Source organism: Girardinichthys multiradiatus, chromosome X, assembly GCF_021462225.1.
Source record: "Girardinichthys multiradiatus isolate DD_20200921_A chromosome X, DD_fGirMul_XY1, whole genome shotgun sequence".
NCBI classification, from domain to species: Eukaryota; Metazoa; Chordata; class Actinopteri; order Cyprinodontiformes; family Goodeidae; genus Girardinichthys; species Girardinichthys multiradiatus.
The window spans coordinates 7,637,153-7,655,297 of record NC_061817.1 but is presented as its reverse complement, the minus strand read 5'-3'; the positions used below and the strand labels follow the sequence as shown (position 1 = coordinate 7,655,297).

The following is an 18,145-nucleotide window of genomic DNA, read 5'->3' as shown; positions in this document are numbered from 1 at the left end:
TTCTAATTGTTGTTCCTAATACATTACAACTATTTTAAAATAAACAATAAAAGCAGTTTCATCAGCAAATTTGCAATTTATACTGCTTGAGGCAATAGTGAAAGAGCTGTATGGGCAGATACATTCTGCTAACTCTGAAAGTGTATAAGGTGAAGGAACATAAATTGCAGGAAACTTGCTGATAAGGCAAGAAAGATTACCAAACAGGTGAAATTATCACCCTGGGGGACCACCCCATCACTTTGTAGCTACTGGAGCAATAGTCCATCCTTCTCCTGAAATTACATAGTGCACACAGGGCTATACTGGGGAATAATATCTGGTGTGACTGCCACTGGCTTTATTACAGACATTTGGAGTTTGAATGTTTGCCTGAGGTCACTGCTTAGCCTCAAAGCACATTACATAGACTCCTCATTGATTCAATACAGACTGTGCTGCATGACCTTCAGTTTTGTGTATCTCATCCTGTGAAGCTTCGAAGCATGCAACTAATGACAAGCTAAACAGATGGGAAATCACCAAAGATCACAACACTTGTACTGATAAGGCAAGAAATACAAAAAAAAAGGCAGGAAAATATGAAGATTCGAAGCATCGGTTTCAAGAGTTAGTCCTTATACAGCACAGCATCACAGAAACAGTGGCTGGTTGGATGTCAGTCAAGTCCTGTGTTTTAAAAGTCTGTGCTGCAGAAAATGCAGACTTAGTATTTGTCCTTATTCTTAAATGACTTCCCTATAATTCAATAATTCTTAAAAGGATTTAAGTATGTTGAAAAAAACATTAAAAACACTGAAACCTATTGTGTATTTTAACTCCTGACTTTTCTGGCATTTCCCTTCATCACTAATATCTTACTTGGAAGTATCACATGGCACAAAGTAACAGTTCTCTTTCACCAGGCACTAATTTCTCCACGCTTAATTATGTTTAGAGTGTCAACAGTGTGAAAATAGGCAAGCATATCTTAAATGTGGGTCGTCACTGGCAGTCTCACCCCACTGGGACAGAACAGACCAGCCTATCATCCTGCTTCTGCCTTTTAAAATGTTCTTATGTCACACAGTGGTTGTTCTCCCTTTCTTCTTCATGCTGTCTCCTGAATTAGCTTCTGTTTTTTACTATCTAATTTTTTTTTTCTCTTTGTGCCTCCTTCTCTTGGTCTCTCCCACTGGATACCACTTCTTTAATACTTCATGCCTCTCCTTTGAATCTCTCCTCTTTCATTCTCCATTGTTTTCGCAGATATCCTGGCATACCGGTTTGTGTCCACGCTGTTTTGCACTACCTAGGTCTCTGACACTCGCTGACACTGTGCTGACCCAGTCAATCCAAGCCCTCAATCCACCTCTATGAACTGATCACTGTAACACTCAAGACATGGATTTCCTGTCACAGCTCTAAGTGCTGCTAAAGACACATGCAAAAGCAGACGGTCTATCTCTGGGTCAGGCTCAGACAGAGGACAGACATAAAGACAGAAGTGGAAACATTCAAAATGGTGATAGGTGTGACTGTGATGATATAGAGCAAAAGTATTCAGAACACTTTTTCAGAATATTTCATGTTACAACGACAAACTTGTATTTTAACTTTATGTGATAGACCAACAAAATATAGCTCATAATTGTGAAGTGGTTGGGAAAGACAAATCTCGAAAATGTGGTATACATTCGCATTCAGCCTTCTTTACTGTTAGCCTTAGCTGAAATCCTCTGCAGTCTTGTATTCAAAAATCACCTAATTGGCAAACAGAATATACCTGTTGTAGGTCCGGATCAAAAGTTGACTTTATTTTTTTTTTATTTTGTATGGTTCGCTTTCAAATTGTACGTATTGCAAGTGAACTATACCCTGTAAACAAAGCCACCTGTGACAATTGTTGATGCCATTGGAAAGAAATGACTAGGATGGAACTGAGCAAAGATCCGAAAATGGAGAAAAACTCTTTTAATTGCTTGAGTCTCATGCTTTAGGTACCTTTGGCAATGTTTTTTCACTTTAATGCAGCATTGTTTGGGATACCACAAACCCCCTCTCCTTCATTCTCTCGCTAAACATGTTAAACACGACCGTTTTCTTGTGTCTTTTTTAGCTGTTGTGTTATGTGTGCAACTACCCAAAAAATGAGGAGGCACAGTATTTCCTCGTTGCTCCAGGTCTGTCCATGGCTCATTGTTTGTAGCATCCATGCAGTAGTTACGTTCTCAACACTGAAGGGCTAATCCTGCCCATTATGCCCTGCCACAGTGGCTTGTTAAGTCCAAGAAGGCATATGTGTCCTGTAGTTGGGTTTACCGAGGCCGGTTCATGTTCACATCAGAAGGGAACCATACCGGAGTCCGTTTGGAAGTGGGTCTTTGTCCAGTTGTTTGATTTAGACCAGGGTTCACTTGAGTTTATTCACACCAGCACAAAAGGTCTAGACAAAGGGGGTGGGGACAAAGTCTTGTCTGTTTAAAGTGGATCAAATGTGGCGGATGTGAATACACCCTTAGTGTAAGTATGGCTGTTTTTTAAAGGCTTTGTTGGAGAACTTTAGCAAACAAACAAGATCATGAAGATAGAAACAACCCAGACATTTCAGGGGTGAAGGTCTGTCCAAGTTTAAAGCAGGATTCAGTAATGAAACAATATCCCAGATTTGAATATTTTACAAATCACTATCCAAATGCTTGTGGACAACAATCTTCAAGCCAAAGACTGTCAATTGAGTGTTGATTTAGCACAATGCTTTAGATCATTGTCCTGCTGGAAGGTGAAGCTCCGTCCCAGTCTCAAATCACAGGCAGACCCACACAGGTTTTGCTCAAGAATATCCTTGTGTTTAGCACCATCCATGTTTCCCTCGACTTGTACCAGTTTTCCAGTCCCTTCTGCTGAAAAACATCCCCACAGCATGATGCTGCCACCACGTTTCACTGTGAGAATGGTGTTATGGGGTGATGGGATGTATTGGGTTTGCGCCAGACACAGCATTTTCCATGGTGGCTGAAAAGTAAAATTTCTGTCTAATCAGAACACCTTCCTCCATGAACTTGGGGAGTCACCCACTGATCTCTCTTTATAAAGCCCAGTTCAATGGAGTATATGGCTTATTGTGGTCCTATTTACAGATACTTTAGTGTCTGCTGTGCAACTCCTTCAAGGCAACTTTTGGAACTCTGGGCTGACTCTCTGATTAATGTCCTCCTTGCCCAGTCTATGAGTTTGTGTGGGCAGCCCTCTCTCAGCAGGTTTGTTGTGGTACCATGTGCTTTACGTTTGACGATGATAGATTTAATGGTACTCCAGTGGAACATCAAAGATTTGTATATTTGTTTATATTTATTTTCTATTTTATTTTTTGACTTTTGCTTCTCAACAACTTTGTCACCGACTTGTTTGGAGAGCTCCATGGTCTTCATCGAGTAATGCCTCTTGCTTAGTCGTGTTGCAGCCTCTAAGAAAATGTGTGTTTATACAGACAGATCATGTGACACTTAGCTTGCATATAGGTTACTTCCTTTCACTAACTGTTGACTTTTGATGGGAAGTGGTTGCACCAGAACTTTTTAATGGCTTCTTAGCAAAAGGGGTGGATACATATGAACATGTCATTTTCATTTTTTCTTCTGCAGGTTCACTGAAGCTGATTAGAGTTATTGGGAAGATAGATGAGGCTAAATACAGCAAAATGCTTGATGAAAACTAGAAACTGTAAAAGATGTTATGCTGGAACAGAGGTTCTTCTTTGAGCAGGACAATGATTTTAAACAGACAGCTAAAGTGACAGAATTGTAAAGACCAAAGCATGTGTTAGTGAAAGCCAAGACCTAAATCCAATCATTAATCTAAAGCAAGATATGAAAATTGCTGTTCATTGATGCTACTAGGCCTCGAAAACCATGGATCATTTTCCTTAAGCTTAATTATTATTCACTGTGTTATGTTGATCTTTCACATGAAATCCCAATAAAATATTTTGAAGTTTATGGGTATAACTTCAGAAATATTTAATGTTGTTCTAATACCTTCGCATGGCACCGTATAAGGTCTGTGGGGGAAAAAGAATCCTGTGCTTAAAGTGAATTTAAATTAATAATCAATGCAATATTTAATTTTTGCCAAATGAGTGAATCGTGTGTTTTTCTTTTCTTACTGTGCTGTCCCATGAGCTGGTAGAGCTTGTTCAGCGCCTCTGTGTGCTCAGATGTTGGGTGGTTCAATGGATGTTGCTCCGGACTGCGCCCGCACTGCTTTGAGTGGGTAGGTGGTGTCTTACTGCTGTAGCTGCACACAAAAGATGGCAGAATGGTCGGATAGTTCATGCCCCCGTTCAGCCGGCCAAGCAGTGGTCCCATTCCCTGAGAGACAACAGTAGGATTATCGCCGCTACTTCTGTTTGTACTTCCTCTTGTAACAGAAAGAGACTTCATCTCCAAATCCTCCCCTCCTTCAACATGGCTTTCCTGGTCCATGTGCTCAGCAGTTGTGGTGTTGATTGTGTGCTGCCCGCCGTTGCTGAGGTGACAGTGTTGGTGCTGATGATGCTGCAGGAGGTTATGAATTGGCCTCAGCCACAATGCAGTGCCAGGCCCTGGACCCCTGCTAGAACCTTGGCCATGCCCATTTCCACCACCATTGCTGCCAATGCCACTGCCATTAGGGTTCACCTTTTTACGGCGTTTGCTAAACAAAAAAGAAAGATTAGAGAAATTATTATTGATCATGGACAGAGAAAATTCTAATTGTCGATGAATAAAAGGTGTAAAAAACTGAATCCAATACTAAACCATGCCCAGAGCTTGCTGTAGCACAGAAAAAAAAAAAATTCTGCAACTCTTAACTGGGCTAAAAGATAGAAGGACTTTTGCTAGAATTGAAGGTTGGCTTGTAGAGTCCAACAGCCGGTTAAAAGGTTGTTAGCTCCCTGTTTCTATAATCATATACAGGTCCTTCTCAAATTATTAGCATATTGGGATAAAGTTCATTATTTTCCATAATGTCATGATGAAAATTTAACATTCATATATTTAGATTCATTGCACACTAACTGAAATATTTCAGGTCTTTTATTATCTTAATACGGATGATTTTGGCATACAGCTCATGAAAACCCAAAATTCCTATCTCACAAAATTAGCATATTTCATCCGACCAATAAAAGAAAAGTGTTTTTGATACAAAAAACGTCAACCTTCAAATAATCATGTACAGTTATGCACTCAATACTTGGTCGGGAATCCTTTTGCAGAAATGACTGCTTCAATGCGACGTGGCATGGAGGCAATCAGCCTGTGGCACTGCTGAGGTCTTATGGAGGCCCAGGATGCTTCGATAGCGGCCTTTAGCTCATCCAGAGTGTTGGGTCTTGAGTCTCTCAACGTTCTCTTCACAATATCCCACAGATTCTCTATGGGGTTCAGGTCAGGAGAGTTGGCAGGCCAATTGAGCACAGTGATACCATGGTCAGTAAACCATTTACCAGTGGTTTTGGCACTGTGAGCAGGTGCCAGGTCGTGCTGAAAAATGCAATCTTCATCTCCATAAAGCTTTTCAGCAGATGGAAGCATGAAGTGCTCCAGAATCTCCTGATAGCTAGCTGCATTGACCCTGCCCTTGATAAAACACAGTGGACCAACACCAGCAGCTGACACGGCACCCCAGACCATCACTGACTGTGGGTACTTGACACTGGACTTCTGGCATTTTGGCATTTCCTTCTCCCCAGTCTTCCTCCAGACTCTGGCACCTTGATTTCCGAATGACATGCAGAATTTGCTTTCATCCGAAAAAAGTACTTTGGACCACTGAGCAACAGTCCAGTGCTGCTTCTCTGTAGCCCAGGTCAGGCGCTCCTGCCGCTGTTTCTGGTTCAAAAGTGGCTTGACCTGGGGAATGCGGCACCTGTAGCCCATTTCCTGCACACGCCTGTGCACGGTGGCTCTGGATGTTTCTACTCCAGATTAAGTCCACTGCTTCCGCAGGTCCCCCAAGGTCTGGAATCGGCCCTTCTCCACAATCTTCCTCAGGGTCCGGTCACCTCTTCTCGTTGTGCAGCGTTTTCTGCCACACTTTTTCCTTCCCACAGACTTCCCACTGAGGTGCCTTGATACAGCACTCTGGGAACAGCCTATTCGTTCAGAAATTTCTTTCTGTGTCTTACCCTCTTGCTTGAGGGTGTCAATAGTGGCCTTCTGGACAGCAGTCAGGTCGGCAGTCTTACCCATGATTGGAGTTTTGAGTAATGAACCAGGCTGGGAGTTTTAAAGGCCTCAGGAATCTTTTGCAGGTGTTTAGAGTTAACTCGTTGATTCAGATGATTAGGTCCATAGCTCGTTTAGAGACCCTTTTAATGATATGCTAATTTTGTGAGATAGGAATTTTGGGTTTTCATGAGCTGTATGCCAAAATCATCCGTATTAAGACAATAAAAGACCTGAAATATTTCAGTTAGTGTGCAATGAATCTAAAATATATGAATGTTAAATTTTCATCATGACATTATGGAAAATAATGAACTTTATCACAATATGCTAATATTTTGAGAAGGACCTGTATATATAATCTAGCACCAAGATGGTTCTCTGGCTGTGTAAAACAAAACCAGTTATTTGTCATTTTCCTATATAGGGAGCTAAGAACAAACACTAGCAAGAGCTTCGGTCACCACTGGAACACTTTCAATCAAAAAAAACCCTACTAATTACTCAAATGGATTTAATTTAGAAACAGGAAGAATAAGTCACAGCAGAACACAGCCCACACCATACCTGTGCCATCCATAGTACATTCTCTGCAGCCTGCGCCTGAACTTCCGGTAAAGATGACTAATATATCGTAGCATCTCCTCATAGCATGAGCCTGGCTCACTGTAACTGGCCAGAGTTGAGTCATTTGACATGTAGCGAGCACGCTGCTCCCTCATCAGGGCATTCTCTCTTTGCTTTGTCTCAGAAAACTGGGTGGCGATGACCACGAGGCACAAATTGATCATGAAGAAAGAGCCCACCTTGGTTGGAGGAAGTTAAAAACAGAGATGGAACAATGTTAGTAAGACCCGGTGTGTTGTAATTCTAATCTCAGAAACAACTTTGAAGACACATCAAGACCTTCAAGATTAATATCTCATTTAAGTAACTGTTAAATCTTTTAATCCATGGCCCATATATAAATAGGCTTCAGCATTCAACCTGGCTGTCCCTTAATTCCAGTCCCAGCCACGGCGACCTGTGCTGCATGTCTTCCCCCTCTCTTCACCCCATTTCCTGTCTGCCAAATGACAAAGTGAAGGCCACCAGTACCAGAAAACAAATCTTAAAAAAAAACCTGTTATTTGAATTAACTTAGCCGTATGTGAAAAGTAATTGCCCAGTACAGATCTACATTACACTACTTTGGAACATAATGTCTTACACCAATACAACTGCTGATACTACACAAGTAAATATAGGATTTTATCTGAACACTTGTCTGTCTCTGATTTTCTTATTCCTTTGTTAAGCATTCATTTTTCTCCTACTATGCAGTTGCATCTATTTTTAGTTTGCTTCAAGTACTTTGTGCAGGGTTATTTTGCTCTTCTAACTTCCAAATATTTTGCCCTTTCTTTTGCACTCCATAATACACACTTTCTATATCAAACAGTAAGCTAGGAGGGAGCTCAGTTTAAATTATAGCCAAAGCTTGAAGGCTTGAAACATCTAAAGACGCAAAGATCACAGCACACATAGTGAATAACCACAGTTATTCACATAGTAACAAGCCAGCAAATTTTAATAGACGGGGTTATGCTGGAATGGAAGTTTACCTGCTCACTTTTAAATGGTTATTCTAGGTTTTCCAAACCAGAGGTAAAATGCAAGAAACAAATCTCTCCTCAGTTGCTACAAATGTAAACATCTTGTTTATTATGTTTCCATTCAGAGTTATCATTTGTCTTAATCATTTGACATCTGCTTCTTCCTCTGCAAATTGTCTGCATTTTGTTTCTTGCAATTTCCATCAATCTCCTCTTTAGCCATCCTCTAATTTGATAATCGCAGATAAATTTCTTAATGCCAATATTTCCATCAGTTCTCTTTATTCAAACTTATTCAGTTTTGTGCCTCACCCTTATCTCTTTTATGCCATGCAAAACTCTTGATACACTTTTTTATTTGTAATTTGTCTTGTTACAAAAGTTTAGTGTTTTCTACTAGGACTTTATTTCATAGACTATTTCAAACACAAAGAACTGCATACAGCAATTATGAAGTGGAAAAGGTTCATCCCTTCTAAACTTTTGTATAACAACAAATGTGGAAATAATGTTTGCATTTGTATCAAGAACCTTTTAATTTAAAATCCCTAAATGCTAACTGCCTTCAGAGGTGAACTAAATAGCAAATAGTGCCCACTTGGGTGTAATTTAATTTAAATAAATTATTTAAGTAAATATAGCTGTTGAAGGCCTCAGATGTTTGTTGGAGAACCTAAGTGAGCATAAAGACCAAGAAAGAAAATATACAGCACAGGGATAGGTATGTAAAGAAGTTTAAAGCAGGGGTGGGTTATAAAAAATATCCCATCTTTAAACATCACATGGAGCACTGTTCAATAATTAACCAAATTCTGAAGTACGCAAGTATGATAACACTGGATGAGCTGCAGAGAGCCAAAGCTTAGGAAGGATCATTTTTAAATGGGACAACTTAATTGTGGACATGAACATATCTGGCATTTTTAGAGAAGAAGCAAAGCAATTGTTCAAGGATACCCACTAAGACTGACATTGTGGAGACATAGAAAGCAGGAAAAATAAGTGCCTAGGGACCTCATGTACAAAATGGTAAATGGACTGAACTTATATAGCGCTTTTCCAGTCATACAGACCGCTCAAAGCGCTTTACACTAGAGCCACATTTACCCAACACTCACACATTCATACACCGATACGCAGATCAGTAGGCAACCTGAGGTTAAGTGCCTTGCCCAGGGGCACATCGACGTGGCATGAGGAAGCTGGAATCAAACCCACAACCTTCTGATTGCAAGACGACTACTCTTCCTACTGAGCCACAGTCGCCACAAAAGAATGTACAGCTTTCATACTAAAAGTTGGTAGTAGGGAGAAATTTTTAAACATGTGGCACACAAAAAAATTCAGACGTACAAAACTGTGCGTAGACATGTCACCTCACACGTTGCCTTCATACATCCTAATCTGAGGTGAATTGGGTGCATCTGCATGTGCTGCTTGAACCGCCCAGTTGCCGTAACATTGAGCTCTATCATAGCTCGATGCTGATCATTGTAATGACATGAACATGCCCCCCGTATTTCTATCTTATACGTTAAATCTTAAAAAAAAATTTAGGACGTCACATAAACACAGCACAAAAAGTAGTGGTAGCTTTTCTTTAGCAAGGACTGGGAACCTTGTCAGAATTGATGGGAAGATGAATGGACATAAATACATTGCAGTCCTGGAAGAAAACCTGTTAAAAGCCACAAAGACACTGGGATGAAGGTTCAACTTCTGCAGGACAATTACCCAAAACACACAGTCACACCTACAGGGGTTGGACAATGAAACTGAAACACCTGTCAATTTAGTATGGGAGGTTTCATGGCTAAATTGGACCAGCCTGGTAGCCAGTCTTCATTGATTGCACATTGCACCAGTAAGAGCAGAGTGTGAAGGTTCAATTAGCAGGGTAAGAGCACAGTTTTGCTCAAAATATTGAAATGAACACAACATTATGGGTGACATACCAGAGTTCAAAAGAGGACAAATTGTTGGTGCACGACTTGCTGGAGCATCTGTGACCAGGACAGCAAGTCTTTGTGATGTATCAAGAGCCACGGTATCCAGGGTAATGTCAGCATACCACCAAGAAGGATGAACCACATCCAACAGGATTAACTGTGGACGCAAGAGGAAGCTGTCTGAAAGGGATGTTCGGGTGCTAACCCGGATTGTATCCAAAAAACATAAAACCACGGCTGCCCAAATCACAGCAGAATTAAATGTGCACCTCAACTCTCCTGTTTCCACCAGAACTGTCCATCGGGAGCTCCACAGGGTCAATATACACGGCCGGGCTGCTATAGCCAAACCTTTGGTCACTCATGCCAATGCCAAACGTCGGTTTCAATGGTACAAGGAGTCCAAATCTTGGGATGTGGACAATGTGAAACATGTATTGTTCTCTGATGAGTCCACCTTTACTGTTTTCCCCACATCCGGGAGAGTTACGGTGTGGAGAAGCCCCAAAGAAGCGTACCACCCAGACTGTTGCATGCCCAGAGTGAAGCATGGGGGTGGATCAGTGATGGTTTGGGCTGCCATATCATGGCATTCCCTTGGCCCAATACTTGTGCTAGATGGGCGCGTCACTGCCAAGGACTACCGAACCATTCTTGAGGACCATGTGTATCCAATGGTTCAAACATTGTATCCTGAAGGCGGTGCCGTGTATCAGGATGACAATGCACCAATACACACAGCAAGACCGGTGAAAGATTGGTTTGATGAACATGAAAGTGAAGTTGAACATCTCCCATGGCCTGCACAGTCACCAGATCTAGGCAAGTCAGGAAACGTTTTCCTCCACCAGTATCACGTAGTGACCTGCAAGAAGAGTGGCTTAAAATCCCTCTTACCACTGTGCGGGACTTCTATATGTCATTCCCAAGACGAATTGATGCTGTATTGGCCGCAAAAGGAGGCCCTACACCATCCTAATAAATTATTGTGGTCTAAAACCAGGTGTTTTAGTTTCATTGTCCAACCCCTGTATAAGGGAATAGCTTAGCTCAAAGAATATGTACTAGAATCGCCTAGTTTAAAGTCCAGTTTGAAATCCAGTTATGAATCCATGAAAACTGATATCCACAAATCATCCCCATTCATTCTGAGTGAGGAATTGGCTGAAAAATTCAGTCTCTAGATGTGCAAAGCTGGTAGAGACAAATCTTGAAAGAGTTTCTGCTGTATTTGCTGTGGAAGACAGCTCTATAAAGTACTGGCTAATATGGACTGAATACAATTACATATCTTACTTTTCAGGTTTGTTCTTGTAAATTAAATTGAAAAATACTATATTATTTTTCTTTAACTTCACAATTCATATAAAATTCCAGTAGTATACTTTTAAGTTTATGGTTTGTTATGTTATAAAATATGAACACATTCAGGAGATGTAAATATTTTGCAAGGCACTGTGTTTGAACTCTTTCACGTTTGCCACTTCTTCTAAATGCCTTTGCACCGGCTGCTGTACTGTCACATAATGATGCAGATATATTTCATCCAAAACTGGCTGTTTTAATTTGTGCCCAAGCCATAGCATTCCTCAGCTTCTCTTGGCTTCCATAAACCTGTCCTTTAGTCTTTTTTAGGTGAAAGATTAATGAGCAAACAGCCTCTCAATAACCTTTGCAGACAAATCTGATTCCACCTTACTGCTACAGCTGCACACCTCAACAATGTCTGTGCTGCCCTTATACATAATCCTGCACATATTGCCAAATTATTTCGTGGTACTCTACCATGTGGCTTCTCGTAGCACTAGTTGTAAATGAACATTTGTTACATTCTTCTGACCTACTTTACCTTTTGTCATAACCACTTCCAAAGCAAACAGTGCATCTGCAGTGCTCCTTCTTGGCATGAAACGAAACAGCTGCCATTTATGACTGCAAGATAAAAGTGAAGCCCTCAGAAGATGCCTCGCCTTTTAAAGGATAAATAAATTCATTTTTTTTTTAGTACCATTATAGGATTTAAGGATAAGGTCCCTGTTGTACCTTTACATACTTCCATCATATTCAGGAATGCCTCTTGGGGTTGTTTGAAAAGATGTAATTACAGGTGTTTTGTCTTTAAGAATTTTTCAAGAAAGACCATCCATCATAAGATGATTAAAACGTTATTTGGAGTGTAATGAACAAGTCAGAAACAGCAAAATTATAAATCTGATATGACTGAGTTGTATTAAACAGAATTGGATTTTGATAGATAATTTGATTCTGAAAAAAATGTATTTTGTGAAAAGTTGTTAATTCATGATATTTAAATAAACTCAAGTGAACTAATCTTACCTGTGATTAACTTAACAGTAATGTATTTGAATTGAACTGAATGAAAGCAAATTGAACTTAAATGAAGGGAGATTACGTAAATTAAACTAAAGTGAGGTGTCTACACTAATTTCTTCTTGTTATTTCAACCAGTGAAAATAGTAGTGTAAAGTACCAGTGTAAAGTAATGAAGATTTATAATGAATTAAAATGTTCACATTTTTTTTCAAAGTCGTAATCCTGTAGAACTCTTCAACTCGAGATTAAAAGCGGTTCTAAAAATCATTCAATGTCCCATTTTTTTCATTAAAATCATGTTCCGGACCAGAATAAAAACCTTCTAACCTACCTAGAATGTTGCCTAACATATTGCTAAAAAGATTATTTTTTGTTTCCCATCAGTTAAGCCGAATCTGTGAGTCTTGATCTAACTGTGGTCTAATGTAGCTACCCTAAACTCTACAGATCACTGTTAACCCACTAAGACCAATGTTGCCTTTAATACTGTAATAGGACTGAAACAAGTCTATCTGGTCTATTTAAGACTGAAACTGTTTAACACCTAATTAAATATACAAAATACTATGGTTTCATTTCTGTCCTCTATTGACACATTTGAATATTGATCACAACATAAAAATAAAGGTGGTACTTACAATAATAAGCAGTATAAAATATATAAAATTGTAGAAGGAGTGAGCATCCATGACATAATACATGATGTCCACCCATCCTTCCAGTGTGATGACCTGATAACAAGAAAATGACAAGGAGAGAATAATTTGTTAACTACAATATAATAATCAGCAAAGCAGGAGAAACAATAACTAGACAAAGAAACCTAAAGACAACCTCAAAAGTCCTTCCTAATTCTTTTAAATTTGTATGTGTTTGTGGCAGGAGACTGGTAGCAACTCCTTCAGGTGGCTTTGGCTTGTATGCTAATGAGTCAGCTCAGCTGAACTAATAACACACTTGCACCTCAACATCAAAATCTTAGGCCTGCATGAAACGTTACTCTGGGAACTGCAAGAGTGTGCACAGGAGTAGCAGGAGTGCAGTGTACAAGTACAACACAAAAACACGTTAGAAAGCAGGTATTTGTAAATCTGCGCATGAATAAAAGATTTTGCACAAGTATCATATGAGATCTAGTAAATGCAATTTTTTTGCATGGACAACAGTAGAGGCAGCAAAAAACAACATTTGTTTTAGAAAGAATGCATGTTTTACTAATATACACCTGAAACTTGTAATTTGATATCTTATTTTTCTTACAGAAACACACTGAAAGACATATACACAATAGATATACACATAGTGTAAATTGCTGTATATAAACATGCAGGGATTCCTGAAAACAAACATTTTGATGGCAATAATTAATTTATGTATTACTTTTAATTTGTCAATGAAAGAAATAAATCTTTGAGCGATTAAGAACATACTCTTTTTTTCTTATTTTTTAATATCTGAAGCATTAAACATGGCTGACAGACCTAGCAAGGAGACGGGTTATCAAAAAAGCAGCCAAGTGGTCAGTGGTGACTTTGGTGGGGCTGTAAAGATCTACAGCTCAGGTGAGAAAATCCGTGGACAGGATATCTACAGGCAATTTACAAATCTGGTCTTAATGAAGGAGTGGCAAATGTTTTTGAATTGTTGAAAGAAAGCCATCAGAAGTCCCCTGTGTAGTTTCTCATATGGTATGTAGGAGGCACAACAAACACATTGAAGTAAAAAAAAAAATTGTTATGTCACACCAAAATTACCTTTTAACTTCATGCAAACACTATACAGGTCCTTCTCAAAATATTAGCATTATTTTCCATAATGTCATGATGAAAATTTAACATTCATATATTTTAGATTCATTGCACACTAACTGAAATATTTCAGGTCTTTTATTGTCTTAATACGGATGATTTTGGCATACAGCTCATGAAAACCCAAAATTCCTATCTCACAAAATTAGCATATCATTAAAAGGGTCTCTAAACGAGCTATGAACCTAATCATCTGAATCAACGAGTTAACTCTAAACACCTGCAAAAGATTCCTGAGGCCTTTAAAACTCCCAGCCTGGTTCATCACTCAAAACCCCAATCATGGGTAAGACTGCCGACCTGACTGCTGTCCAGAAGGCCACTATTGACACCCTCAAGCAAGAGGGTAAGACACAGAAAGACATTTCTGAACGAATAGGCTGTTCCCAGAGTGCTGTATCAAGGCACCTCAGTGGGAAGTGTGTGGGAAGGAAAAAGTGTGGCAGAAAATGCTGCACAACGAGAAGAGGTGACCGGACCCTGAGGAAGATTGTGGAGAAGGTCTGATTCCAGACCTTGGGGGACCTGCGGAAGCAGTGGACTGAGTCTGGAGTAGAAACATCCAGAGCCACCGTGCACAGGCGTGTGCAGGAAATGGGCTACAGGTGCCGCATTCCCCAGGTCAAGCCACTTTTGAACCAGAAACAGCGGCAGAAGCGCCTGACCTGGTCTACAGAGAAGCAGAACTGGACTGTTTCAGAATCAGAATCAGAATCAGAAAAGCTTTATTGCCAAGTACGTTTTTGGACATACAAGGAATTTGTTTTGGCGTAGTCGGTGCAATACAGTACAAATTAAACAGTACAAACATATCTACAATATAATATAAATATAAGTGCACAGTTTTAAGTGAGTGAGAGTAAATATAGAGCAGTATAAGATGCAAGAGCAATACAACAGTGCAGGTGATCATTGTGCAAGTAAGCAGGAGTCCAAGCTGAGCGTTAATGTAACACATAGAGTTACAGGTTACAGGTGTCCTGTCAGCAAAAAAAGGGGGGGTGTGGGGGAAAGAGAGAATGTCAGGGTGGTTTCCGGGCTTTGTTAACCAGGCTGGTGGCAGATGGGAAAAACTGTTCTTGTGGCGTGAGGTTTTGGTCCGGATGGACCGCAGCCTCCTGCCAGAGGGGAGAGTCTCAAAGAGTCTGTGACCGGGGTGGGAGGGATCAGCCAGAATCTTCCCGGCCCGCTTCAGGGTCCTGGAGGTGTACAGTTCCTGGAGCGACAGTAGACTGCAGCCAATCACCTTCTCAGCAGACCGAATGACACGCTGCAGCCTGCCCTTATCCTTGGCTGTAGCAGCGGCGTACCAGATGGTGATGGAGGAGGTGAGGGTGGACTCAATGATGGCTGTGTAGAAGTGCACCATCATAGTCTTTGGCAGGTTGAATTTCTTCAGCTGCCGCAGGAAGAACATCCTCTGCTGGGCTTTCTTGATGAGGGAGCTGATGTTTGGCTCCCACTTGAGATCCTGGGAGATGATGGTTCCCAGGAAGCGGAAAGATTCCACAGTGTCAATTGTGGAGTCACAGAGGGTGATGGGGGCAGGTGGGGCTGGGTTCTGCCTGAAGTTCACAACCATCTCCACTGTCTTTAGAGCGTTGAGCTCAAGGTTGTTCTGGCTGCACCAGTCCAACAGATGGTCCACCTCCCATCTGTATGCGGACTCGTCACCATCAGAGATGAGTCCGATCAGGGTGGTGTCGTCCGCAAACTTCAGAAGCTTGACAGACTGGTGACTGGAGGTGCAGCTGTTGGTGTACAGGGAGAAGAGCAGAGGAGAGAGAACACAGCCTTGGGGGGAACTGTGTATCCACTGTTGCTCAGTGGTCCAAAGTACTTTTTTCGGATGAAAGCAAATTCTGCATGTCATTCGGAAATCAAGGTGCCAGAGTCTGGAGGAAGACTGGGGAGAAGGAAATGCCAAAATGCCAGAAGTCCAGTGTCAAGTACCCACAGTCAGTGATGGTCTGGGGTGCCGTGTCAGCTGCTGGTGTTGGTCCACTGTGTTTTATCAAGGGCAGGGTCAATGCAGCTAGCTATCAGGAGATTTTGGAGCACTTCATGCTTCCATCTGCTGAAAAGCTTTATGGAGATGAAGATTTCATTTTTCAGCACGACCTGGCACCTGCTCACAGTGCCAAAACCACTGGTAAATGGTTTACTGACCATGGTATCACTGTGCTCAATTGGCATGCCAACTCTCCTGACCTGAACCCCATAGAGAATCTGTGGGATATTGTGAAGAGAACGTTGAGAGACTCAAGACCCAACACTCTGGATGAGCTAAAGGCTGCTATCGAAGCATCCTGGGCCTCCATAAGACCTCAGCAGTGCCACAGGCTGATTGCCTCCATGTCACGCCGCATTGAAGCAGTCATTTCTGCAAAAGGATTCCCGACCAAGTATTGAGTGCATAACTGTACATGATTATTTGAAGGTTGACGTTTTTTGTATTAAAAACACTTTTCTTTTATTGGTCGGATGAAATATGCTAATTTTGTGAGATAGGAATTTTGGGTTTTCATGAGCTGTATGCCAAAATCATCCGTATTAAGACAATAAAAGACCTGAAATATTTCAGTTAGTGTGCAATGAATCTAAAATATATGAATGTTAAATTTTCATCATGACATTATGGAAAATAATGAACTTTATCATAATATGCTAATATTTTGAGAGGGACCTGTATGTGGCAAAGACCTAACACTGCAAATCACCCTAAACACACAGTGCAGGAGAAAAATGTTGGCACTGCTGGGGACGTGTTTCTTTAACAGGGACAGAACAGATGGTTAAGTTAATAGGGAGATGGGTGGAGCCGATCACACCTCAGTGTTGTGAAAAAAACTGTTAGGGGCTGCAAAAGATATGAGAGTGAGGCAGAGGTTTGTCTTCCAGAAGGACAGCAACCATTAACATGCAGTCAGAGCAATGAAATGGTGAAAATACAGTTTAGGTGACTAATGATAACATGGAAAAGGCATGACAGGAATTGGAGGGTATCAAACTAGAACAATAATGCAACAGAGACAGCAGCACAGGAAGACTGGCATGGAGAAAGACATGAGGTGGAAAAAAAAAATAAACAAGGAACAGAACACAAGAAAGAACAAAGAAATCCAAAGACAGAAAGGAACTAGTACAGATCACCACTGGAGACAATGAACAACTAAAATATTTCAAATCTAAATCCAAGTTAGAACCAAAACAAAAAGACCCACAGATTATGATATGATAAAATAACCAGCATGCTAATTGGCAAATTAAGTCACAAGTTGTAGTTTTATTTTTTACTTTAATCAAAAAAATATATTCAAAAATGAATAACAACAAGCTCATGCCGGGACTGCAAATGTAGTACAAAATGTTTAGATGGAGCACTGTACACATGACTTCTGTCAGTTTTAGCCTCTGTGAAGTGAGCTTAGAACTAGTTCTTGTTAATGGCAAACTAGTATGACACTGATTGTACAATTTTACTTTTGACCACCCAGGAATTCATCACATGGTTTCTCTGCTGATTAACCCAACCAACAGTATCCTTAAAACATAACTAACAGTAATTCATCAGTTGGTTGAATATAGTGAGTTGTTTATGTCTATAGGGCTCCTGCTCTTGTAGATTTTCTTTAAGTGTGAATCATTCATCTATCTAATTTTTCCATTCCTCATTCTCTGTCTTATAATTCAAAGGACTGAAACTTTTCAAGATCTAGAAAATGTTACAAGCTAATCAGACTTCTTCTATTTTTTTGCAAGTGCTGCAATTCAATGCTGAATGTTGGTTACAGGGAATCGTGATCTTTTGAAACCTCCCATGGTGACTGTGTTATATTTTATGAGTATTAATGAAATCCAAAAGGAGTCCTTGCTATTCTCATGAGGACAGCTGTGAGTTCCCACAGACCCAGGCACTTTTTAGCCTTTCAAGTGTCTCTAGGGAAATAGTGAAACAGCTTAGACATGTTCAGAATGTATGCTGTATCTTAGACATAAATAAAAGGCGTGACAGGATGGTTTAATGTAATTACATGACATGCACATACCATGTTACTGTCTAACTTCACATTTAACAGAGTCCAATAATTATCTTTGGTGTAAGATCAAAAGAGGAATTGTACAGCTACCATTTAGGTAACTGAATTTGGGAAAGCAAGATCAAGGATATTCACCTAAGCAAACTACTCTATCATAATAGATATACATTACATTACATTCACACTGGTGTATGAATGTGGTGAGAAAGAATTTTAGTAACAACCAAC

General features: G+C 40.3%; 1 protein-coding gene across 3 annotated transcripts in view; it reads right to left on the bottom strand.

Annotated features, from left to right (window-relative positions):
- LOC124862289 (voltage-dependent T-type calcium channel subunit alpha-1H-like) overlaps positions 1-18,145 on the bottom strand; it is a 221,452-nt gene that overhangs the window by 72,441 nt on the left and 130,866 nt on the right. For all 3 annotated transcript variants that reach the window (XM_047356113.1, XM_047356111.1, XM_047356112.1), the window contains exons 8-10: positions 12,708-12,800; positions 6,759-6,997; positions 4,145-4,674 (exon numbers count right to left, since the gene is read on the bottom strand). In XM_047356113.1, the coding sequence (XP_047212069.1) occupies positions 4,145-4,674; positions 6,759-6,997; positions 12,708-12,800 (862 nt within the window). The remainder of the gene's footprint in view (positions 1-4,144; positions 4,675-6,758; positions 6,998-12,707; positions 12,801-18,145) is intronic.